This window comes from Blastocystis sp. subtype 4, assembly GCF_000743755.1.
Source record: "Blastocystis sp. subtype 4 strain WR1 chromosome Unknown seqid_0114, whole genome shotgun sequence".
Taxonomy (NCBI): Eukaryota; class Bigyra; order Opalinata; family Blastocystidae; genus Blastocystis; species Blastocystis sp. subtype 4.
Window position 1 is genome coordinate 15,395 of NW_014569433.1, and position 24,055 is coordinate 39,449.

General features: G+C 40.5%; 13 protein-coding genes across 13 annotated transcripts; 7 read left to right on the forward strand and 6 right to left on the reverse strand.

The window, feature by feature from the left end:
* Positions 1-106: 106 nt before the first annotated feature.
* JH06_1993 (vacuolar ATP synthase subunit) lies at positions 107-1,420 on the forward strand (the record flags this gene model as incomplete). Its single annotated transcript, XM_014672086.1, has 5 exons — positions 107-396; positions 426-549; positions 581-639; positions 670-1,254; positions 1,285-1,420. The coding sequence occupies 5 exons, from the start codon at positions 107-109 to the stop codon at positions 1,418-1,420; spliced, it is 1,194 nt and encodes a 397-aa protein (XP_014527572.1).
* Positions 1,421-1,500: 80 nt separating this feature from the next.
* JH06_1994 (acyltransferase) lies at positions 1,501-2,105 on the forward strand (the record flags this gene model as incomplete). The annotated part of the gene is made up of 3 exons (XM_014672087.1): positions 1,501-1,689; positions 1,721-1,844; positions 1,876-2,105. The coding sequence occupies 3 exons, from the start codon at positions 1,501-1,503 to the stop codon at positions 2,103-2,105; spliced, it is 543 nt and encodes a 180-aa protein (XP_014527573.1).
* A 2,292-nt stretch (positions 2,106-4,397) lies between these two features.
* On the reverse strand, positions 4,398-4,953 carry JH06_1995 (solute carrier family protein; the record flags this gene model as incomplete). The annotated part of the gene is made up of 3 exons (XM_014672088.1): positions 4,398-4,472; positions 4,504-4,668; positions 4,711-4,953. 3 exons carry the CDS (start codon positions 4,951-4,953, stop codon positions 4,398-4,400), a joined length of 483 nt encoding a protein of 160 aa, XP_014527574.1.
* Positions 4,954-5,383: 430 nt separating this feature from the next.
* JH06_1996 (solute carrier family protein) lies at positions 5,384-5,732 on the reverse strand (the record flags this gene model as incomplete). Its single annotated transcript, XM_014672089.1, has 3 exons — positions 5,384-5,482; positions 5,508-5,613; positions 5,644-5,732. The coding sequence occupies 3 exons, from the start codon at positions 5,730-5,732 to the stop codon at positions 5,384-5,386; spliced, it is 294 nt and encodes a 97-aa protein (XP_014527575.1).
* Positions 5,733-5,845: 113 nt separating this feature from the next.
* Positions 5,846-8,074, forward strand: JH06_1997 (hypothetical protein; the record flags this gene model as incomplete). The annotated part of the gene is given in 8 exon segments (XM_014672090.1): positions 5,846-6,185; positions 6,216-6,660; positions 6,690-6,756; positions 6,787-6,979; positions 7,010-7,149; positions 7,181-7,486; positions 7,499-7,664; positions 7,695-8,074. The coding sequence occupies 8 exon segments, from the start codon at positions 5,846-5,848 to the stop codon at positions 8,072-8,074; spliced, it is 2,037 nt and encodes a 678-aa protein (XP_014527576.1).
* Positions 8,075-8,211: 137 nt separating this feature from the next.
* On the reverse strand, positions 8,212-8,986 carry JH06_1998 (uridine phosphorylase; the record flags this gene model as incomplete). Its single annotated transcript, XM_014672091.1, has 3 exons — positions 8,212-8,746; positions 8,807-8,922; positions 8,954-8,986. 3 exons carry the CDS (start codon positions 8,984-8,986, stop codon positions 8,212-8,214), a joined length of 684 nt encoding a protein of 227 aa, XP_014527577.1.
* Positions 8,987-9,353: 367 nt separating this feature from the next.
* On the reverse strand, positions 9,354-10,420 carry JH06_1999 (hypothetical protein; the record flags this gene model as incomplete). Its single annotated transcript, XM_014672092.1, is given in 5 exon segments — positions 9,354-9,575; positions 9,606-9,710; positions 9,726-9,815; positions 9,869-10,251; positions 10,282-10,420. 5 exon segments carry the CDS (start codon positions 10,418-10,420, stop codon positions 9,354-9,356), a joined length of 939 nt encoding a protein of 312 aa, XP_014527578.1.
* A 200-nt stretch (positions 10,421-10,620) lies between these two features.
* JH06_2000 (hypothetical protein) lies at positions 10,621-11,155 on the forward strand (the record flags this gene model as incomplete). The annotated part of the gene is made up of 2 exons (XM_014672093.1): positions 10,621-10,687; positions 10,722-11,155. 2 exons carry the CDS (start codon positions 10,621-10,623, stop codon positions 11,153-11,155), a joined length of 501 nt encoding a protein of 166 aa, XP_014527579.1.
* Positions 11,156-14,020: 2,865 nt separating this feature from the next.
* Positions 14,021-14,846, forward strand: JH06_2001 (hypothetical protein; the record flags this gene model as incomplete). Its single annotated transcript, XM_014672094.1, is given in 6 exon segments — positions 14,021-14,081; positions 14,113-14,201; positions 14,232-14,322; positions 14,342-14,453; positions 14,483-14,612; positions 14,643-14,846. 6 exon segments carry the CDS (start codon positions 14,021-14,023, stop codon positions 14,844-14,846), a joined length of 687 nt encoding a protein of 228 aa, XP_014527580.1.
* A 95-nt stretch (positions 14,847-14,941) lies between these two features.
* Positions 14,942-15,650, reverse strand: JH06_5953 (s-phase-specific ribosomal protein; the record flags this gene model as incomplete). The annotated part of the gene is made up of 2 exons (XM_014672104.1): positions 14,942-15,434; positions 15,577-15,650. 2 exons carry the CDS (start codon positions 15,648-15,650, stop codon positions 14,942-14,944), a joined length of 567 nt encoding a protein of 188 aa, XP_014527590.1.
* Positions 15,651-16,471: 821 nt separating this feature from the next.
* Positions 16,472-17,876, forward strand: JH06_4557 (zinc transporter; the record flags this gene model as incomplete). The annotated part of the gene is given in 6 exon segments (XM_014672101.1): positions 16,472-16,582; positions 16,604-16,887; positions 16,899-17,154; positions 17,184-17,235; positions 17,296-17,775; positions 17,812-17,876. 6 exon segments carry the CDS (start codon positions 16,472-16,474, stop codon positions 17,874-17,876), a joined length of 1,248 nt encoding a protein of 415 aa, XP_014527587.1.
* Positions 17,877-19,722: 1,846 nt separating this feature from the next.
* Positions 19,723-21,248, reverse strand: JH06_4558 (sodium potassium calcium exchanger; the record flags this gene model as incomplete). Its single annotated transcript, XM_014672102.1, has 7 exons — positions 19,723-20,069; positions 20,144-20,314; positions 20,345-20,534; positions 20,565-20,820; positions 20,851-21,032; positions 21,102-21,173; positions 21,204-21,248. 7 exons carry the CDS (start codon positions 21,246-21,248, stop codon positions 19,723-19,725), a joined length of 1,263 nt encoding a protein of 420 aa, XP_014527588.1.
* Positions 21,249-21,724: 476 nt separating this feature from the next.
* JH06_4559 (hypothetical protein) lies at positions 21,725-23,212 on the forward strand (the record flags this gene model as incomplete). The annotated part of the gene is given in 6 exon segments (XM_014672103.1): positions 21,725-21,751; positions 21,765-22,055; positions 22,086-22,472; positions 22,497-22,574; positions 22,604-22,899; positions 22,930-23,212. 6 exon segments carry the CDS (start codon positions 21,725-21,727, stop codon positions 23,210-23,212), a joined length of 1,362 nt encoding a protein of 453 aa, XP_014527589.1.
* Between the last annotated feature and the right edge of the window lie 843 nt (positions 23,213-24,055).

A 24,055-nucleotide genomic window follows, 5' to 3' on the forward strand; every position in this document is an offset into this window, starting at 1 on the left:
ATACGGCTCTTCTGAAAGAAGAAGATGTAGAGAGTATTGTGTTAGTTGAGACAGGAAGCGAGGATGTCACTGATGTGAGTGCTTGTGAATGGAATTGAGATTTCAGATGAATCGTATTACATGCATTAACGCTCTTGCCACAGTTCTCATGAATGATACTCACAAGGTGGTTGTAGCTGAGGGTTTAACCATCTTGGACTCAATTCTTCATTTTGACACAAAGACCGCGGAGAAATTGATCCAGAAGGAAGCCATGGACAAGTTGTGCATCATTTTCGTGAATCTCTTAAATATCATCAACGCTATTAATTCTCCCGAAGTGGAAGTGACCGAGGGGTATGAAAAGAAGGAAAGCCTTCGTTCTCTGATTATTCGCGAAGCTGCCTTTGTCAGTGGGTAGAAATGGTTGATTGGATTCAGAGTAGTATTTCTACTGCTTCAGAGGAGCTTCGTGCTGCTGTCGTGGATCTCTTTATGGAGACATTCAAAGATGTGAAGCAAGAGACCGTGGACGAAGATGAGTGTCTTCTAATGATGGATGCTCTCTCAGTAGGTGATTGAATGGATTCGTCACATCCAGCTTCATCTCCGTTACAAGCCCAACAGAGTTGAGGACCTGCATAAGGGTGTTCTTGCTATGTATTTATGACGATTGGAATTAATGAGTAGCCTAAGCAAGGTATTTAATCTTTGCGTCACGAATGCTACTCAGTTCATTTATCTGCTGTTGCTGAATATCTGGATGTTCTCATTTGTGACTGAGGCTCGTGCTACTTTCGACAAGAAGCATTATGGACTGATTGCCGAGATCACCCAGTCTCTCAATACATATAGCAGCGAGAAGATCATTCGTGTGATTGTATCGATCGTGGAGAATCTGTTGGGCGATGCAGCCCTTGTGGAAGAATTACTCTCAGGAGGAGCCATTCGTAAGCTTAACCTCTTAAATCAGCGTATCTTTAAGGACAGCGACATTACAGAGACTCTTCGTGTGGTGTTGGAGAAATTGAATGTTGATTACGATGTGTTGACTTCGTTCGATTTATATGTTAAAGAAGCTGATTCGGGTGAGTTGCGTGCTGGCCCTCGTCACACGGCCGAGTTCTGGGAGGAGAATATTCGTTCGTTTGAGTTGGACAACTTCAGAATTATTAAGCGTTTGGTCGAACTGGTGGGTAGTGAGGATGAAGAAACCGTATGTGTTGCTTGTAGTGATCTCGGCTATTTCGCTGCCTTCTATCCTAATGGAAAGAAGTGAGAGTAAATAATGAGTATAAGGAATAGGATTGTTGCGCAGTTCCATGGAAAAGAGAAGGTGATGACGCTTCTAGCTAGCGACAATAAGAAGATCGTGGATGCTGCTCTCTCCGCATGCTCGCGCTTAATGATTAACAAGTGGGAAGATCTGGAAACGAAGTAACTGTTTTATTCCTGTTTGTTGGAATTGGGAGGATTTTTGGAGTTTTGGAAGACTTCACTCTTTCATTGAGTGGAGTCCAGATGTCTGAAGAGGTCACCTATCTGGAGATACCGAAGGAACCAGAGATCGAAGGAATCACCTTCCACAAATACACTTCCCAGAGTGAGATTAATGAGTTCAAAAGAATCAATGATCGTATGTTAAGTGAAGCATACTCTGTTTATACATATCATTACTTTGTTGATCAGAATCCTGATATCACATATTCTGTTGGTGATTCTATTGTACAATGAAGTCTAGGCACGGAATGAAAATGGCGAAATGATTGGAATGTGTATTTGCAAAAAGGATATGCAGGGAAGGCGTCCTGTGGGCTATATAGGGATGTTATCGGTGATTCCAGAGTACCGAGGACGAGGAATTGGTTTAATTCGTTATATGGGACTTATATGTAGCTAAGGCATTGGCCATTCGGTGTATTAATGCGATGATCCGACTACGGTTCAGTGAGTGTTATTTAGAAACAGAGATTGACAACATTGGAGCGCTAAATCTGTATGAAGGATTGGGCTTTCGACGAACCGAGTATCTGGTTAGGTACTATCAGAATGGAAACTCGGCTTATCGACTTCTTTTGCAACTGGAAGACGTTTACTTCCCAATGATTGATGAATATTGGACATAGTTCTTGTTTGTTGCAGATTACATAGACAGGATTGGTTTTGAACATTCTTCTTTTTCTGTTGATCAGTATTCTTTACCATCAGGATTGATTTGCAGCCATTATTGAGTCTCTGGAGAAGGAATAGTGCGTGATCATCTCTTTAGTGAATAAAGAATCAGAATAGATATCAAAACCATGTCAAATTCTCAGTCAGTACAACCTCCTACCATTGAACCCTCTCAGAACCAAGTTCATCAAGATGGCTTTACTCATGGAAATGGAGATAGTACTCAACGTTCTGGATGTGACAGCACTCCAGATATGATGCAGTATCCTAGTTCTATGGCACGACAGAGTTTTACGATGTCTGGAAGCGGAAAAGAAGTATTTGAAAATGAAAATGATGATCGAGTAATTATAGAATTTGGATCTTATTTAGGGAGAAGGAATGGGTAGTCGTCAAGGCATTTCTGTGGGTTCTATATGCAGTTTTGATGTATAGGATATCCTGTTCATGACAGGCGATGTTGTTGTTTGTGCTGTTTTGTTATTGTAGAGTCGATCTAGTTCTGAAGGTATTCCTCGATTGTCTTACTCAAGTCAGATCATGGGAGGGTTTTAATGAATTGAATTCATCAAATGTAGTTCTTCAATGATATTTGGTCCTCAGATTCCGATCAGAGGATCATTGGATAATCTCTTTGCCGATCCCTATCAATCTGATGGTCGTACTTCTTTCTCGCTGCGTACTCCTATGGTTTCTTCGTACACATCGCTCCCAGTCAATCAACCTCTCCAGTCAGTGGAAACTGGTTCAAGTCTTCGTGAGCAATCCTACAGTACAGATTGGGGGAGACCATCACTCAACCTCCCTCTCTTCACCTATGGAGAGAATTCGCTTCGTGAGAAACACGAGGGACAAGAATCAGAAGCACGTATTGAAGGTACTCCGGACCCTGCGTTCTTCAACCAGTTCATGCATGTTGGTTCGGTATTTTCACCACCACCAGAAGAAGGAGGCTTTTCAGAAGGGCGACGAAGTGGTTTATCTGCGAGTGATCCTGATAGTACAGTTAGGATATCATGATGATTGTAGTGAATGCACTGCGTTTTCCTCAGTCGATTCCTCCAAGATACAGTGGATCTGAGATAGAGTTGAAGGCTCCTGGAGGAAAAAGTCCAATGGAGTGTAAGAACATGGAGAATCTGCCTCTGGAAACCATCAAGAGACAGTTTGTAGATAAGGAAGTAGATGAGGATAAGAGGAAATTGAAGTATGACCTGGTAATATGATGAGAAATAGATTGGAGAGAAATCGAGAATCAGCACGAATGAGTCGAAAGCGAAGGAGAGATCAACAAAGATTATTGGATAGTAAAGTAGAAGAATCATTGTTAGAATTGCGAATAGCACGAGAGAGACATCTTCAATTGATTGAACAAACACATCAGAGTGCTCTTGAACGTGCGATTCGATATTCTGTTTGTATAGAGAGGAAGGATCATTTTTAGTCGAGTTCAGATTTGATATCATTATTATCACCTTCCAGTGTAGAGATACGAGAAGGATATGACTTCTTATGGAGAGAATTACGATCAGTAGCAAGTCCACGTTATAGTCGTTTCTTCTTCTGGTTAATGAGTCGAGTAAGGAATTGTATAGGTTGTCAGATAGGGTTCATTGTTCTTTACTCGATATACTGAGTGTATTGGAAAGGCTTCAGGAAGCAAAGCTTCTGATAAGGATTTGGTTGGAACTCCTCGTGACTTCTCGTATATGAAAGAAACAGATAGTGAAATATAGAGGTCCATTTTCATTTTGGCCACAATTTATTACGCATTTTGAGATGAAATCGGAACAGGAAGCGAAATTACGACAACTTTGTTTGAGCGAATATCAGAAGTTAAGTGGTGTTGTCAAAGGCACTGGTACAGATACTCCATCGCATTACATTGAACAATCCAACTTGTTGGAATAATTATGTTAGATGACTGATAGATTGGTGGATACATTGGATACGTTTACAAAGAAGACAAATGATTTAGCTACACAGTTGTATACTACGTTGACGCATGTTCTTGATACGAAGCAATTGACAACGTTGCTAGCATTTTTTGCTGATGAGTCGAAATATGAGAATATTGTGTTAGATTCGATTCCAAGTCAACTTCTTGGAACGATCCCGACAAAAGGGTATTCTGAAGACCTTGTTCCGGGAATGACCGAAGCGGAAAAGCTTATTGATCTACTACGTAGCGTTGAATGAATAGTGTGTTGTTTTCAACAAAATATCCACTTAAAGAATCATTACCTCTAATCCGATTTCTTTTTGCTTCCACCAATCTTATCGAAGGTAATTCCAAAGAATACCAAGAAAACACCTAACCACTACTCATCAATCCTACTCATCAATCCAAACCTGATAGGGAGTGATCTCATTTCCCATAAAGATAACAGAAAGCAGAATACTGAAGAATTTACGGGTTGTAGTAATGGTAGAAAGAACAAGAGGAGGAAAATGACGTACAGTATACAAAACGAACATTTGTCCAACAGAACTACAAATGCCAAAAAGAACAGCATACTATGGTAAAAGACTATCAAGTTCATGTACCCCTAAACATACTCGATTCTGAATCAAGAAGGTAAATCCAGGTTGTAATTCTTGCAAAAAGAGGGAAGCAATGAGTGAAACCACAACCCCATATACATTGAGCATTTGTTGCAATCGAAGCGAAGAAGGCTTATAACGAGGTACAACGATATCCTGTTGCATGCCACAAATACCGTCCATACAAAGAGATAGTACCAAAAGCAACAAACCCAAATTGCTGTTTGATGCTGTACTCACCTTCTTCTTTCCAGACATTAACTGAAAGACAACAATTCCGATAGTAATAATGATGACACTAACATATTTCTTCCAAGAGTACTTCCGAGCTACATATCAGAACATGAGAAGATGGTACTTCCGAACAGAGTTCCAGCCAGCAGGACTGGAATCATTTTACATGACTTTGCAAGAACTTGCGTTGGGTATGTAACATGTTTAAGAGCGTTATTGGAGAAGATCATGGCAAGCGTATAGCAAACACCATAGATCCAGTAATCGGACAGTGTATCGTTCCGAAAACGAATATCCTACGACTAAAGCAGGCAATTCTCCACTACTTCAAGATGCGACGTTGATGTGATATACCCTTTATCAAACATATTGAAAGACAGCTTCACCGTTCCTGTATTGATATCAACATCGCTAATAGTACACTGTTCACTAGAATGAACTGACTTCCACACCATTACTCTTTTCCTTTAACATGGTAAATCACGGCTCTTCCAACGAGATCCTTCTTTGGAATCTGAAGACTAAATCGTTTCCGTTCCTGTCCAATAGCATACTGTCCTACGAGATGATGAAATAACATAGCTCTTGCCTAAGACAGCAATGACATAATTGATTGTACACTGAATTAACAACAAGACTGATGTATACTGGAAGCTTGTTCCATCGGGGCTGACATAACGGTATCTAAAAATAAAGAACCTGCAAGAAGCCTACATTTTCTCCTGTACCAGACCATAGGATAAATATACAATATAGATACCCGAAATCGATATCAAAAGTCGCTTGTAGTATTGAATGTCCATTGAAAATTCCTAGAAGTGACAGAAATGCGACTAATTGGGCGCCACAAATTGAAGATATTTTTTTAACCTCTTTGAACCAGCCATTTTGATAAGCATCATTCAAGAAAAGAAACATGTCAGGACAGTTAGGAAACTTTAGCATCGGCGGTGCACTTGATAATGCCACGCAGAACAGAGAAGAGACACGCCGTGAGGAGGGTGGTTATGATGATTCCAGACGATATAATAATGATGGTCGAGGCTATGGCCCACGTGACAATGGTTATGGATCACGCGATTATGGCCATCGCAATGATGACTATATGCGTCGTGATTACCCTCGTCGTAATGATGGATACAGTCATCGAGATGGGTATGGAAGTCGTGACTATCAGGGTCGCGACAATCGTCGTGACTACGGTCATCACGATTTTCCTCGCCGTAACTCTTATCGTCGTGACGATGATCGAGAGAGTTTGTATTCAAATTTGAATTCATGTTTAGACTATCGTCCCAGAGAGCCTCGTCTCACGCAAGCTGATCAGGATGATAACTGGAGACGTGGAGCTAATGCCTCCAGTACTCCTGTAGCTGAGTCAGAGTCAAGACGCTATGATGAACAAAGATCGTATAGCCATTATGGAAGAGACAGAAATGGAGGTAGTCGTTATAGTCGTGATGGTGGTCGTTTTGGCCGCGATAACCGTGATGGTGGTCGTTTTGGCCGCGATGATCGCGATGGTGGTCGCTTTGGTCGTGATGATCGCGATGGTGGTCGCTTTGGCCGTGATGGCCGTGATGGTGGTCGCTTTGGCCGTGATGATCGTCCCACGTACAGACAGTCAGAAGGAGAAGACTCAGGAGAGCCTCGTTCTCGTGATTTAGAGCGCCGTCCTTCGCAGGATATGCGACAGCGGGATTCTCAGATGGGTCGTACTGGAGTGAAGCCGTAGGATTAGTAGGAGAGTATGATAATAGAACGAAATTGTCGAATGATAACGCTTACAGTGCATTGGCAGATGACGATGATGATGTGGATATCACTGTTGGTTCACTTTCAGATTCTAATGAGTAGACTCTCTCGTTGGAAGAATTGAAGAAGCGAGCTGCCGAAAAGACTCGTCGTGATGAAGAAGAGAAGAAGGCTGCATTGGAAGCACGTGATCAAGCTATCAAGAAGGCTAGCTCCATGCGTAGCTCTCAGACTGAACGCCAGACACCAAAGGAAGAGACAGTGGATCTCCAGTTACAATGGGAAGTAGACTTGCGTAGATATGATTGAGAAGAATGAGAGATAGCTCCTAAGTATACAGACATGACGTTGGTTCAACTTTCGGATACTAAGCAAGCAACATTGTCAACTGCGCTGCGTCAACTGCTTACCAGCAAACAGATCAATGAAATGGTCCGTTTCTTAGAAGATACGATGACAAATGATGTGAGTGTTAGAAGAGAGGGATGATACATAGCGTCCTACGATCCTTTATCGTCTCTTCTGCTCTTTGTTGCGTACGAACACTCGTGAGAATCGTCAGGTGTATCTTGTCGCTACTGCTTTGAAGAATGCCTCGACTGTAGTGACAAAGGATATGATTGAGGAAGCTCTCCAGAAGTGTTATTTGGATCCAAAGGCTGTAAGTGCCAATTTGAACAGTCTGGCTGATAATTTCCTGATTGTTGTAAAAGTGTTTGCCGAGAATGAGCTCATTTCGCATGTCCCTTCGTTCAAGAAAACGGAAGAGGAAGCTGATAATACCGTAGGCAAGAATATTGAGGTTGATGAGTAGAAGCACGCTGTGGAAGAGGTGAAGGAAGTTGTGAAGCAAGAAGAGAACGTGGAGAAATCTCTGAGTGAGAAGGCAAGAGCAGACTTTAAGGCATTGCTTGATCAGAATCTGCTGAGCGAGGAACTGGGTGACAAGGTGATGGAAATGAATCTGGAGAAAGATCCCAGTAGGAATGAAAACTAAAAGTGATATACAGGGTATGTGGGTCTGCTTTTGGAGATAGTGGTTCCAGAAGACTTGACAATGATATTAAAGAACAAGAATGATATCTGGCGTTGTATCCTGTTCCGTATTCAGAATTATGGAGATATGATATACAAATTTTATGATGGAGAACCATTGGATGTTCATGTTGCTATTCTGAATGAGGTTGTGGAGTTCTGGTTCAAGAAAGGAATGCCTCAGCATTTCCTGGAAGCTTGCTTCTATTCACTGTTTGAGAACGAGTTGTTGTATGATGAGTCGTTGGAAGGATGGAAAGATCAGGGTCTAACAGCGGAATCATACAAGAAGGCCATTATCAAGCTTAGCAATACTGTATTCCAGATTCAGGAGATGATGGATGCCAGAGAATAACTTACTTGTTATAGTACTTATGTGTTTGTAAACAAACAATTAAATGACCCTGTACTAATGAGGCAATCACTCTCCAACTATTCATCATGTACTCTTCCAGTTGTTCATGTGTTGAACTGACTTGATCGCCCTATCAATCACTCCAAGTTCCAAAACTCCACTTTCATTCGATTCACAATCACTGCACATAGCACACCTGCTCGAACATGAGCTCGTTGAGCGAATGCCAAGAACAGTAAAGCTTCCATTTCGATGTTTCGTACGCCTGCATCATATACTCTCTTCAGAAACTCGAATTTGTCCTCTTCCGTGTAATCACAGAAGAAACCATCGGTTCGACCCTGATCTTCATAAAACCCTTCTGCAGAAATCGTGTATCCGCACACATAAGGGAGACCTTGTTCAGAAGCAATCTTCTGCAGTTTCTCAACAAGAGAATTATCAGCAATTGAAGGGTACTGGATCTGTTTTCCAAGTGTAGATTGAGTATAGAACCGATTTAATTGAGGATCTCTACCTTCAGTTGTGATCGCAATAGTGCCAGGTTCCACTCCTATTCCACCACAAGTACCGCAGCGAAGGATTACACAAGATGACAATCGATCAGCATAGCTCAAAAGCTTGTAGATTTCATGGAGGATGACACTTAGAGAAGCCGTCCCAATTCCATGACTAACACACAACACGGGTCCAACAAGATATCTAGATCGTGAAAGAGACAATTCCCCTTACAGAGAGTATCGTTCTGTTTTTCCAATTGGCTTTTCATCAAATGGGATATTCATCTCTTTACTCAAGAATACAGCAAGATCTCTGGTACGATCTGGGCTTCCTTGCATAATCACGAACTACAACAGAACTCTGATAATCTATTCTTACACTAACATCTTGGAACATCTCTTTCAGATTCATTGACGTATCGAGACCAATGTGGTACAGATAGTTCGGAGTCAAGGATTCAGGCAACTAGGTTATTCAGGATATATCTGTCTCTAGGGATTTCAGATGAGGATTCATATCAATTGTTTAAACAAAGAAATGACTCTACAGTTCCCCTTCGTTCGCTATCGATTGTTCTAGCAACGACATTACATTGTTCCACCGAATAATCACTTCCTCATTCTCATGCTTCTCATCAGCTACTTCAAGAATATGCAAAAGCGCATCTCCACGACTAAATAGAGTTACAATCACATTTGAATACGGTTCTGTGTTTAACAAGCCCGGGAGGATGTTAACGGTGACATGAAGGAACCAACCACTGTTCCATACAAGGATATCATTTTTGCTTGACAAACATCTCCATAATCCGAGTGATGAAGGCTAGATCCACAAAATCACTGTTGATGTATTCTGTAATCATCTTCAAGACCATGGTACTAACATCCTCCTGTTCGTCTTGCTGACACCAAATAAGGATATACGGAATAAGATACGAGAGCAGTTCTAACCAAATCTCTCGATTGAAGAATGGATAACTCTGGAGGAACAATTTCTTTCCCTACAGCTTATGACTGCAAGAAGAAAGTACCTTGCGATTACTCATAACACGAATCAACCAGCGAGCTTTCACATCGACACTACCATCCTCCTTAACATCCAAATAGAATGCCTTTAAGTGATTCTTTTTGGCTTTCTGCTGTTCCTAGACTTTATCCTTATCCATCATCGCCACATGTTGGATAATAATCTTCTCAAATTCGTTTGTACACTCCATCAGCTTCTTTGATAACAGTTCCATCTTCAGAATACTCGACCAACCCAACTACAGTCCTAACCCACTGATATTCGTACCTCAATCGAAGCAAGGACCTTCAGATATGCCTTCTCCATACTCACATCGTCATCACGCATAATGATGCCCACATCCAACTGTTGCACTTGGGAACGACCTGTATGTGTCTCTGGAATACCTAAAGAGCTATTGGACTGAGCAAAGAGCTTCTTTTTGATCTGTTGGATAAGCTGTTTCTTAGCTAATGCTTCCTTTTCCTTGTATGAAATGAAGTTAACAACCCCCGCCCTCTTCAGCTCCTGAGGAGTTTGTTCTCGTTCTTTCATCTTCCTGTAGTAATACATCTCGACATAAGGATCTTTATCTGATGAAATTCTTAAAGAGGCATCATAGAGGCGTTTCACATCATAAGGCTTCATATAGACAGTTCCATTGAAATATACTAGAAATTGAGGAGTGTACTAGAACTAACTATGATGGAACTGATTCTGGAGTAGATTATCACGCATTGCCCAATCTACATCCTCCCACTTGTGATGCTCACTTTCAACCGTTCCTCGTGGGAGTGTAGCACTCTTTTCTTCAGGTTCATTAATCTTTTCGCTCTCCATACGTTTAAATAATCACTCTATCAATTTCTGTCATTTCAAGTGACAAAAATCCAGAGTTCAAGGAATAGGAATAATTAAGTAGATTTGGCCCCGACTATAGTAATTTTCTAAGGGATTTAGTACCGTATTCTCCTTTAGTGCCCCGATTACCGTTGACCAACTCTCGGTAAACACTTTTCTTTTTGTCGTCGTTATTTGAAATGGAAACTGTTAAGGAGTATTGGACTAAGGTTGATAACTTCTTTGAGAGCGTAACCCCAAAGTGTGGTAGGTGTTTTTCTTGGGGGGCTTAGTTTTGTAGAGCAACTGAAAACTATTGAAAGTAAGATCCATGTTCCTATCCGCTATCTTCTTATGGCTGTTTGTGCCCTGCTGGTTCTTGTGTTCTATCTGTTCACCAGAAAGTGCGGCTTTTTCACATTCTGTGCTTTCTTCCCTGCCCTCTTTATGTGCATGAAGAGTATTGCTGAGAATAAGGGCGAAGAGAAGAAATGGGCTGCCTACTGGTGTGTGTTCTCTTTCTGCCAGCTTCTTCCTTCTTGCCTTGATAAGAACATGTACTACGTCCTTATTAAGTTTGCTGCTCTTGTCTATTTTGCCTTCTTCGATGACTGTACTCTTTTCATTCAGGCCTTTGAGGAGGGATACAAGTATATCACTACGGGACTTGAGTGGTATCAGACCAAGTACTGTAAGTGCGAGGGTGAGTGCACTACTGAGAAGAAGGAGGAATAAGTCTCCCAGCAATGGAGTAAGTCTTGTGTTTATATTACTTGGATATTTGTTGTACAAACAATTGCAATCATTTTCTCTTAAGATCGTGGATTATCTTTCTAATCTCATCCATCTCATTCTGTATCCGTTGATGTCTCCTTTTACGACGAAACAAGAACACACCGATTCCTGTAACCAAGGAAGCAATAAAACAAGTGAATAGCTATTCCTGATTACTAAGAATCACACCCACTTTGATACTCCTCTCAAAAACACGTTCATCTGAAAACTGACTGCATGTCTCGCAGACTGATTGAGCGTATTCTCCAAAACGATTTGTATACAATAGTAGAATGAAAGAGAGGAGAGTCAACATCATTAAAGAGAGGAACACCATATTCGATTCCAGCCAACTGACTCTACGGTGATCATCAATTTGCTGTTCAGTAATCTCTGTATTCCAGATTAGCAAATAAGTATCTCCATGCTGACAGCATAGCATCTTCTTCATACAATCTCCATCAAACTGATAGATAATGGTTGATGACTTGGATCCAATGACATGGAACAAAGAAGAGTATTTATCAATCAAGTTGGACTATTCGTTGAAATCATAGAATGACTGTTACACGAATCATAATTACCTGGTCTTCAAAATCCTCGTCAGAGTGAAGAATGGGATGAATCAACTACTGTCGGAAGGATTCACGAATCTTACATTTGTAATCTCGTTTTGCATATCCTTTGGCATCTTATGGGACATGATATGAATCTTACACTCTTCAGGAATCGACACTTCTTCCTCCAGATACATTTTCTCTGGATTCCCTATGAAAACATCTGGTTTGAAACAAAAGATATCCGTCAGACTCTCCGTATCTTGAACAATGAAACAATACCCATGACTGTTTGTATTAAGGAAAATAAAAATATGAATAACAGTAAGATATGTATTTCATCGCATCGGCACTATCGATAGCCGCAACAACACACCATCCCTCACCAAACTATGAATCATTCCCCAATCCATTTAGTTAATCTACCCGTTTCGATAAGAATTTGAAGAGAACGTCAACAATAGGAAGTGCTGATCTTGAACTTTCCACCTCCATCAAGAGTCCAACAATACAAGAGGAAAGATCATAGTCCCAGCTACTGAATATCACTTTGAAACGTTTACTCATACTCACAATTTGTGTGTTCTATGGAGCAACAAGTCCGAGATTGAATTGATTATGAGTTGATAGACCGAATTACAGAACCAGAATCGACGACTGGACCGAATCGAGAAGGCGCTTGATAGTCTTCATCATGTTAGTAAGACGGTGGGAGACGAACTGGAAGAACAGATAACGTATCTCCTATTTGGTTTTGTTGACCTCTAGTCTGATTGAACGACTTGAAGAGGAAACAGATCGGGCCCAAGAGAGCACTCGGAAGTTGCACAAGAATATCAAAACAAAAGCACTCTCTCGGCAGCGAGCAGGTAGGGATGCAAACAACAGTTGATGGATCAGATAACAGGCTACTAAACATTGTCATTGTTCTTATTGTCGTTTTTATAGTGATTCTCATCTTGTATATCCTATCCAAGTGATTGTATTTGCAGTTGAATATACAGTTGCAATGGATGACAGTTCTTTTCTTTCTCCATCTGAGGTCATACCTATCACTTTATGTATTCTTGGTTATCGTCTCGTGTTTGTTCTTCATATCAATCTGGATTAAATTCAACGCGTGTATCTCTTTCTGTGTTGTTTTTGGTTTTCTTAACAGAACCGCGGTTTCTGAATCACAACAAAGAACTAGAAATCCGTACCAATGCTGTCTCGAGTTGGAAGAACGTCATTTGTTCGCTCAAGAGTTCTTATCCGAGCGATTGGACTTGTTCCAACTTCTAATCGCTTGCTTCCTCCTTGCCGTTTCTTTTCAGTTGAGGCGGATACATCATCTACGAAACAAGATTCTGCAGTTCAAATGACGGACAATTCATTTACTCCTCAGGGAGCTGTCTTTTCGAATCCCGATATTTCGAGTGACTGGATTTATCGTGAAGAGAAAGACACAGGTCGACAATACTATTTGAATACAAAAACAAATGAAATCCTATACAATCGGACACCCAACTCATTATTGGCTCCTCGGTGGCGAAGATTTCTAGCTGGAAGTATCGATGGTGCTATTTCTCTTGGTAGTTTTCTTTTTCTTTTGTGATGTGTAGCAGGTGGAGTTCTTGTATCTTATCTTGCGGCTTTTGAATTGGGTGACGTAAACTTAGGATATGCTGTTGGCCGTATTTATGCAATGCTTTTCTTCTGTGCGAAGGATTGCGTTCTTGATCATGGAACACGTAGTATTGGAAAGAAGGTTATGAAGCTTGAAGTTGTTAACAAGCATGGAGAACTCTCAGGACTCTATCGTAACTTCTTCCGCAATTCGTAGACTCTTACTGACTTAATAATATAGAATTGAACTTTGTACTTCATTTACTCCATTCTTAGGAATGCCACTGTTTATGGGCAATGGTTTGCTTGTCCTTCTAGATGGTTTGTGTTTTCTCTGTTTCAAGAAACGAATTTTCGATTTTGCTCTCGGTACACGTATTGTATCTGAGACAAACGATCATGTAATGGTAGTTATGGTGACATTTGTTGAGAATAGAGAGTAAAGTTATACAAAGACAAGCTGTCATATAAGAGACAGAGTGAGACATTGGAAGAAGCAGGAATGTCGGGGTTGCAGCAGATGATCAATCAACAGAAGAAGTATGATGATAACATGGCATTGTTAGAGGAAATGAAGAAGAAGGAAAAAGCTTCGCAAAAATGATCGTTTCTCTTTATTTGATCTGTTTACTATCACAATTCATTCTCTGGTGTGGTGAAGATGCTTTCGGCAACTCGACTTGCTTCTGTTAGTTGCATTTCAGCCATCCAAACAACTACTTGTGGACATTTCTGTCTCATTCTGATATTTAGGTCTGACTCGAGCATTTGCTACTCAGAAGACCGAAAAACAGATACGCGCTGAAGAATACAACCGTCAGAGAAAGCAGTATCGAGATCAGGTAGCTTCAGGAAAAGGAGATCATAAATAGGTTAGCAAGCTTCGTAAACAGTATGCAGAGGAGAGTAAAGAGCTTCAAAGGCAGTTGGATGAGATTAGAGCGTTTGTCTTGGAGATTGGATGTAACCAGTAGAAAGAAAGTTCAGGCGAATCAAGAAAAGATGCGTCGTATTTCTGAGAAGAAGAAACTTGAACATAAGGATAATGAGCGTTTTAACTATGAACACCTATGTAATGTCGAAATTTTGAAATCGTAATGCTTTGGAACATGCTTTTATTTAGAATTCGACAAACTAGAGGAGTTATGAACCAGTTCCGTCTTCAGCGTGAGCGAAAGGAACATATCCATAAGATGTTGATGAACCACATGCCGTATGTTTACAATGCATACAAATTGGAAGAGGTGGAGACGGTGAGCGTTGTCAAAGAACATGATTTCTAGCGAGTCCTTGCTGAAATGCAGGAAATTGTTCCATTCGATCGAATCTTCTTAGCTCCTCCTTCTGGAATTGTGAAGGATTCTGATTTCTTATCGTACAAGGATTACGAAGTGATAAAAGGTATCTCAATCGATAAAGGTGTTGTAAGTAAGCACAATAAGGAACTCTATCAGGCATGGAAGGAGGAAAAGGAGAAGGTCGTTTGATGTGTTTGTTGATATCAATAAGTCTTCTCATTACAAACAAACAACGAAAGAATTGTTGTGTCAATCCGTGTAAGTTATGCAACCTACAGACATCCTTACAGACGGCCTCCAGCACCAGGGAGAGGAGCAACCTGTTCCTCCACCTTCACTCCTTCCTCCTCCTTTCTCACAACCTCACTGTGCTGTTCCATCAGCTTCGCCATATCCAACTTAGGAGCCTTCAGCATCTTCACCTTACGAATCATAGTGTTCTCCAGAGGGAAGATTCTCACACACTCCTTCTGAATACGAGCTCCAATTGTCTCGTTACACAGCTTAGGAACCAACTCAGCCAAAGAGCACTTTGTCACCTCCTCAGTGATGATCTCTACCATCTTACCACGGATCTGGTGCACCTGAGAAGACTGAGCATAGCAAGTCTTCTTGTTCTGGTTCTCCTGCTTACGAGTGAAAGCAATACAGAAGATACGCAGCTTGTAACCATCATTCGTAGACACTTCCACATTACACTCAATCAGAGTCTTCCACTTCTTGATCAGAGAACACAGCTTATCACGAGGTATCCATACCATAGAACAGAGTAATACACTTGTCTCCCTGAACATCCTCCACACGCAGTCTCATCTTACGGAAACCCTGCTCCTCATTCTTGTTCAGATCACCAAGGTTCGCCTCGAAAACACGACCCTTCAAACCCTCAGAAGCAATCTTAAGACCCGAAGTACGAGACACCAGAGTCTTGCACACTTGACGCTCCTTGAACTGGTTAGGGGCACGAACATCGTACCACTCCTTCTTTGCCATTGTATCGATCACCTTCTTTCCCTTTCCCTTCTTGTTGATCTTCTTCTGAGTCTTGCCTACAAAATCGGTTACAAATCACTAGTTCACAACTTTTCTTTGATAAGAGTTGTCTACAAATCAATACCTACCAATAGCCATGGTTCACACAACAATACTTGATGAATACTGAATGAACGAGTTGTCCACAAAAATTGGGTACAGAATGCTGAAATAGATCCTATTTAAATTGGTCTGGAAACAGAAATAGGTGCATTTGTATTAATAAATTGAAACAGGGTAAATTGGAGACATCTTTAAGAAAAAAATGACAATCAGAATGCTAGGGCGCTTCTTCGTCGATTGTAACAAAAAAGGGAATAGAATCAATGATACAAAACTAGAATGTTCCTATAGATCTCTAGCTAGCGCATAAACTTATTCTTAAAGTCAGATCCGTCCTCTTCAAAAGTATGTTCCCACTTCTCCATATCTGTTACTGAAACTATGTTAGTAAGCAATTTAGTGTAATTCTCCTTCAGTATACTTGTTTCCTTTTGAAGTTCACCTACATTCAACATCAACACAAATACTACGGAGACTAAGTAGCATTCGTGAATATTCAGACATGATAAAACTCGAATCCCCTAAAACTTCCAAGAGAGGGAGAATAGATGAGTTGATTATTGGGATCCCCAACGATTCATTATCTTATTATTCTTTTGGTAATTATGACAACAGAAGGTCGACCCTTATGGAAGAGGGGTAATTATAACATTTTAGAAGATGATAGAATAGTAATCCGCGGTTGTGTATATGTTGTGTTTATTGTGATGCTTTTTTTGATGTGGGCCAAGCCTGTGGAGATTGTGGATGATTTTACGGAAGCAGATGCGGAAGGTCATATCCTCCGTGTTAATGGGAAACCATTTGTGGAGTATTTAGCTGTTATACTTGTTCTAATTGCTGATGATTAGGATAAAGGCGTTGATATTCGTGATATTGAGATTGCTGATAAGGACTTCTATTTGAATCAGTTGAAAGAGAAGGAAGTTGTGCAAGAAGAGATAGAGATGAATGTGGAACAAGAATCAGACTTGTTGGAACCCCAGACTGAACAATTGTCTGAATCGCAGCCTGTTATTGAAGAAGAACAAGCAGAGCAATGTGGCTTAACTCCTTCCTCATGTAAGGAACCCCATACTCATTCTCACAACCATCATCGCCGAGCTTCATCAGAGAAGTATCATGTGTCTCTCGAGTGTCATATAGAATTCAAGATGAATACAAACATCCTTATCTAGCTATTGCCTTAACCACTGTAAGTGCAATGGCAGCCTCTGTAGGTGGAGCTTTTGTGGTATTCTTCTGGCCACCTTCTTCAACTCTGCTTGGTCTCATGTTAGCTTTCAGTGCAGGTATCATGCTTTACGTAGGGTTTCTAGAGATTGATGAGAGAAAGATCAGTTATATGGATATTATGGTACATGCTCAGATGGACTTATCGATGGGTGAAGCGAATATTTGGGTAGAAATTGGGTTATGAATGGACTGTAGATGTTCATTGGGATGATCGGGTTTTTATTGATTACTTGGTTAATTCCTGATGGTGATAGTCATGAAACTGTTGAAGAGTCACATGAAACTACCCAGGAGGAAGAATCTTCAGATATCCAATCAGAACCTCTTACCAAGCGTGATCGTTCTCTAGAAATTGCAGGTCTTATAACCGCTCTTGGGATCTCGCTTCATAATTTCCCTGAAGGTCTAGTGGTCTACAATGCTACTGTAGTAGGTGTGTGTGATCTTGCTGCTCCTTCTTCATTCTCCCTTTCGTATCTTGTTCAGTATTTGGTTCAGTGTACTGGACGAGGTCTTGTAGTTGCTCTTGCAATAGCCATTCATAACATCCCTGAAGGTATCGCTGTAGCTCTTCCATTGTATTACAGTACTCATAGTAAATGGGAAGCAATGAAATGGTGCTTGTTATCATCAATATGTGAACCGTTGGCTGCTATTGTGTTTGGAATAATCTTTTCTGAGTATCTGACAGAACGATTAATGGCCGTTATGAATGCTGTTGTGGCAGGAATCATGATTATTCTTTGTGTGTTTGAATTGATTCCAACAGCTTTAAAGTATACTTCGGGTAGAGTAGGAATTTATCAATGTGAATCATGAACAGAAAGTGGCAGTTGGGACGATCGTTGGTCAGTTTGTTATGTTCGTTTCACTTTATTTCCTTATTGAGGTACATGAATGGCAGGGATATAATAGAATAGACAGGAGCCCATTATATCTGTTTGTTTACAAACACATAAATCATTATAGTAAAATGAAAAGACTCGATGATGAAAGTGAAAGGAATCGAGACATACAGATGTGGTTATGACACAGGTGTAAATCTAGAGAACAATGACTCTCCATTCTCTACAGTAATGACAAAAAGAGGAATACACGAAAGAGAATATGACAGTTTCGAAAAGTATTCCTTACAACAAAACACAGATTCCATCAGAATCTTTGGAAAGACGATAAAAGAATAGAAACTAAGCAAATCAAGTGTCTATATGTCATTTAGCATCACAACACAATCACATCTTTAATACCTCGAATATTTCGTATGAATGATTGTTGAATAAACTCAACTAATGACGGTCCTAAAACGAAGATCGTCAACATCACTAATTGTAATGTACATACTTCACTTCTACAGTCCATAATCCACAATGGAAGAAAGACGAAAATAAGATTGAGTTTTGGGTAGAACTGAAGTCGTAATACCAGCAGCACTGTGAATAGAGCTGTAGGGATCCCAAACAACAATAGTATGACATTGTAAACGAAATGAGCTCTAGATGAACAATCAGTCTCAGTTCCTTACGGACCACTCCAGTTCTGTACGGGAACCGAGCGGAAGATGACAACGAAAGATAGCCAAAGCGGGAGGAAGACAAAAATCCAGGACCATTTGATAACTCTGTCAACTCGAAGACCTAGAAACACGAAAAAGAGAAGAACTAGCAACATAATTGATATAATGTAGGCAAAGCTTCGTTTTCGTTCCTGGTATAGTTGCTCATATGTGAATTTAACAAATGTGTATCCCATATTCTCCCACTGGTGAGCTAGAATCCCTGTTTCAACATTGAATTGACTGGCTAGCCATGCAATGAAGTTAAGGATTACATCTGCTAAGAGTATAAGAAGCATCAAGAAAATTGGTATAAAGGCAAGGGTGAGACTCCGAATCTACATTGACAGCAGAATGATAACAATCACGATATTCTGATAGTAACAGAAGAGAACAATCACTTGGAGGACACAAAGATAAGGGAGGCTCAGCCATGTCAACAAGATGTTCACAATTAAGTATAATATTCTTAAGCGCTCTTGCGATTTCTACATTATACGCCATTTCATGAACTACTAGAAACTGATTCACCTTCTCCTTCTTCTCGATATCTTCCGAAAGTTGCTTTCCAAGAAACTTACGCTGATTCATCCTATGATAGAAACAAAATCCAACTCCATACACTTGAACATAGAGAGAGATCATTTTCTCATTACTATGGTCTAGAGTATTCCATACCCTGCTGCCTTCAATTGAATTCCACTTTCAATATGTTACTTGGATAAAAATCGCGTGATATCACTTCTTTCCACAAACTATCATCAAAGAGCTCATCTCTAATTTCAGGAAGTGCTTTAACAGTTGCATGGATTGAAGGGACTTGTTGTCAAGGAACTTCGTCCCCAAACTTCCATTCATCAGGATATATCCAAAAACAGCATTATTGACTGTTTTATGTGTGTATCCAACATTTCTAGAGGAAACACATCATGATGTCCAAGGAAAGGAATAGTAACACTGGGACTTTGCATCAATGCTTTCGCAATGATCTGTGTCTAGAAGGTGACTTGAAAAGAAAGAGAAGATGTTTTTATTTCAGTCAAAAGTGATCAATTTTAACAAAGAGGAGAATAACAGCAATTAAGAACGCAGTGAGATAAATGCGTATACAACAATAGCAACCACATAAGTCAAGATTAGAATGAGACCTTTTCCTCTACACATCACCTCTCAATCTTTGGCTTACTGTCCAAGACGAGCCTTATCTTCTTTGAAGATGAGAGCAGGAACCAATGTAATTCCAATCAATAGCAATGATCCAACAGCAAGAAGGATGCCAGCTTTGGATACAGTGGAAGATCCAGGGATCCAAACTCCTTCTCCAGAGAGCATACCCTTAATAAGCCAAGGTAAGCCCAATCCTACACAAATATTGAGGATCTGAGAGCCAATAGAATTACTAATAGCCATCGACCCATAACCTTTGCGAGACACAATATAGCATTGCATAATATCTGCAATGGCTGCTCCAAGACTGATAAGAACCATACCTACAAGAGTTCCTATAGCAGGAGAGTGGAATGAAGAGACTAAATGATAAGATGAACAAAGGATATGTAGCCCAATCCCTTAATAAGCGCAACCCATCGCTGACAGACAGCACTCATCACATAAGTAGTAATAGCTAGCCAGAAGATAGAGAGGAGGAATGTCAATGGATAAAGATTCTCAGAAGGTGTGTTGTGTGTTGATTTCACAATAACATGATTAAAGAACCATGAAACTACACGTTCCAGATAGTTCTTGTAAATGTTCCCAAGACAGCCAAAGAATTCTACTCCTTAGGTTGGTATATCATCAATACTCGAGATGGATGATTTGACTTTCGCTCCAACAGTGAGAGGAGTGTTCATATCAACTGGATTGAATGACTCTTCAAAAGCCACTTCCTGGTCAATAGGCTGAAGAGATGCAATAGGCTCATAAGTTCGTTCTTCATCTGAATCCAAACCCTCCTGTTTGATGAATGACGTAGTGATATTGGGATCGATTAACTATGTGTGAGAATAAGAGTACTAGCTTACATGATTCTTGATACGATAACTACGACGTACCATAGGAGCAAAAACAAGCAACAAAACATAAGCAATATAGATTAACAAGAGATATATACCTTCTAAGGGATAGATGTACTCATCCATCAAGAAGAACACTAATCCACCCAAACAGAAAACATAAAAGATAACATCTCGTGTAAGCGGTCGACGTTTCAGAATTAGGTCACTCTTGCTAGAAACACCACAAATACCAGGAATTAGCATGAGTCCAATCATTCCAGATCTAGAAATGAGGGGAAATAGGAGGATATACCCAATAATGGAGCCAACACCAATATCAACATTATCTCCTCCCTGAATTGTGGTAATAATACTAATGACAATCTCAGGGGCGGAGGCACCAAAGGCCATAAACGAGGCACCAGCCACATCTTCTTTTAAGTTCAGTTTAACACACATAATTTCCAGGCTAGGAACAAGGAACTCATCGCAAATCTAGAAATCAATACCGATGTGTATTCATGCTGATCCCAGAAGGATAAACGAGAAGAAGAAAATAATTACTTCAATTAATATTCCCCACCAGTACCCATCAATAGCATCCAAGCAGAGACCTTCAAAACCAGATTTACACCACTACACTCAAACAACGATTTCAATCCATACACTACTCTCTTCTGATAACTTACTTAAGTACAACTCAGCGTCCATCAAAAATTATCGGATTACTATAAAAACCAAAACAATGAAAGGCGGAAGCACGTGGAATGAAACTCCTTTGAGAAGAATAACGACAGAAAATAGTCTTTGAAATGATTGCATATTCTGATGTCTCGATTGGTTTTTATTACATTTGTAAGTTCCTTAGGAGAATCAAGGTTGTTCGCTAATGATACATGATTTTATAACCAATCTAGTTCATAGATGGAGGCTTGCTTAGGACCACTTCATTTCATGCTCATCATTGATTGGATGCAAATTCGGAATTCCAATATTTCTTCTAATCTTCACAATTCCATTTTCCATAGTGCAAATTTTGAAACCCATTTTCTCATGGTACAGCCACTGTATCCCTAATCTAATTACATAGAGAAAGAAGAAGTTTGATAAAAAGACAGCACAGGTTTTTCTTCTTGTGAATCGAAGTCGTTCAGATCACCTCTACTATGAAGAAGGTGCTACACCGAATGTCCTTGTCCCGAAAGGAGCGGAGGGTTCGATAGTAAGAGTTTGCTCGTTTTGCTAATTTGTCAGAGTTCTCTTATTGGAAGTCAGATTCAACCAAGATATGCTGAAGGTGATGATTATGGTGAATATGACTATGAATACTATGATGAGTATTCTGACGAAGAGTCGGAAGAAGAGTCCTATATGAAACGAGCACCTGGACGTATTTATGGTGAGACAACAGATGAAAACGGTCTTCCTCTTGATGGAACCGACTATGAAGCTCATATGAAGGCAGCAGGTCCTGGAATCTTCATTGCCCCCGGAGGAGCGATTCAGGAGATTGAGGAGGTATTTCTATGGGTTGTGGATCAGAACTAGTCCAGTATACAGATTGAGGATGATTTGCTTCCGGAGGAGTTCCGAAAAGTCCAGTTACCGAAGGCTGTGAATCTAAAGTATGAGGAGGTAGATCCTGAGCTGTTGGCGGCAATGGATGCTATTGATGCTGAGGATTGGGATGATGATGATCAGAAAGAAGAAGGATTTATTCCGGATGATTTCGTACAACAGGCTATCGAGGATAAAGGAGGAGATGATTTTGATTTTGATGCTCATATTCGGAATTTATTGAAGCAACGAGAAGAAAGAGAGAAAAGTAAAGTGGAACTCACAGAAGATCGTTACGCTGAGGAGATCCGTAAGGAACCCCCAGAAGTGGAGAATCGCGGGGATCGAGATATTGATAAGCAATTCAATATTGTGAGAGTAATGGAATGGTGTGATCTCTAGGTGATAAATCAATACAGTGAAGATGAGGATGAAGAAGCAGAAGGAGGCCATTTGACGATGGATGATGTTTTGTTCCAGGTATGTACTAAGAGGGATCTGTTATGTAGGATGCATTAGATGAATTTCTAGATAATGAGGCCAAGGAAAAGAAGGATGGATATGAGAACTGGAGTCATGTTCGTGATGATTCTCGTCCTACCAGGACTTATAATCAGATCATAGCAGAAGATGGTGTAAAAGAGAATGAAAGTGAGACGAAGGATGAGGAGGAGATCGAGGAAGAGGAAGAAGAGATTGGAGAATTGATTGAAATGGAATATGCGAAGCCTCCTCGAGATGATATGGACTGTGAGTCAATTTGCAGCACGTACAGCAATTTATTGAATCATCCGAAGGTGGTGATGTAGATGTTCTGGAGTTGGCTGACCTGTAGTGCTCCAAAGAAGATCGGTATTTCTAAGAAGACGGGGCTGCCTATTGTTCCGAGAGAAGAGTATGGATATAGAAATGAAGTGATTCGTAGAAAGCCTCAGGAAGAAGAGGAGGAAGAATATCTGGTTCCTGTTGAGAATTTGGGAGAGAAACGAAATAAGGGAGAAACCAAAGAGGAGAAACGGTTGAGAAAGCAACAGGTAAAGGAGATGAAGAATGCAAAACGCCAACAGAAGAAGATGTTAAAGACAGCGTTTGCTGCAATGCGGCAAGGACAGAAATGAATACTTTAATTTAGTCTTTGTGTTTGTTATCGATGTGCTAATGGATTATGAGGTTTATTTTTCCTTCAATTCACGATTTGAAATGATTCAAATAGAAGTTTCATCTAGGGGGATTGAAACGATTCAAATCCAAAAAGCATTCTTGAATCACATCGATTCTTCACTTCTTACCCCATCTTCACACCATCCATTTTCTCAATTCAGAATTCATTGACGATCGAATCGAAAACAATGGTATGATGAAATTGGATAGGAAATGCTAATTGGCGTAGGCTCCTGCTAAGAAAGCTGCTCCTGTTGCGAATCCCATCTTTGCTCCCACTCCCAAGTCTTTCAAGATTGGTGGTGATATTATGGTAGGGTGATGTGTTGATAGGGAGTGATTGGTAGCACAAGTCTGATTTGTCCCGTTTCCTCAAGTGGCCTCGTTACATTGTTCTCCAGAGACAACGTAAGGTGCTGAGCGAGCGTCTGAAGGTTCCTCCCACTGTGAATCAGTTCAAGAACACCTTGGACAAGAACCAAGCTGCTGAAGTGTTCCGTCTCCTGTCCAAGTATTCTCCTGAGACTGCTGCTGAGAAGAAGGCCCGTCTGATGGCAAAGGCCAAGGCTGAGAGTGAGGGAAAGCCTGTGGAGGAGAAGCGTGCTCCTTTTGTTGTGAAGTATGGTCTGAACAACGTGACAAAGCTAGTTGAGAAGAAGAAGGCTAAGTTGGTTCTGATTGCTGACGATGTTGATCCTCTGGAGTTGGTGATGTGGTTGCCTGCTCTGTGCCACAAGATGGGCGTATCATATGCAATTGTGAAGGGTAAGGCGAGACTGGGAGCTCTGGTCCATCAGAAG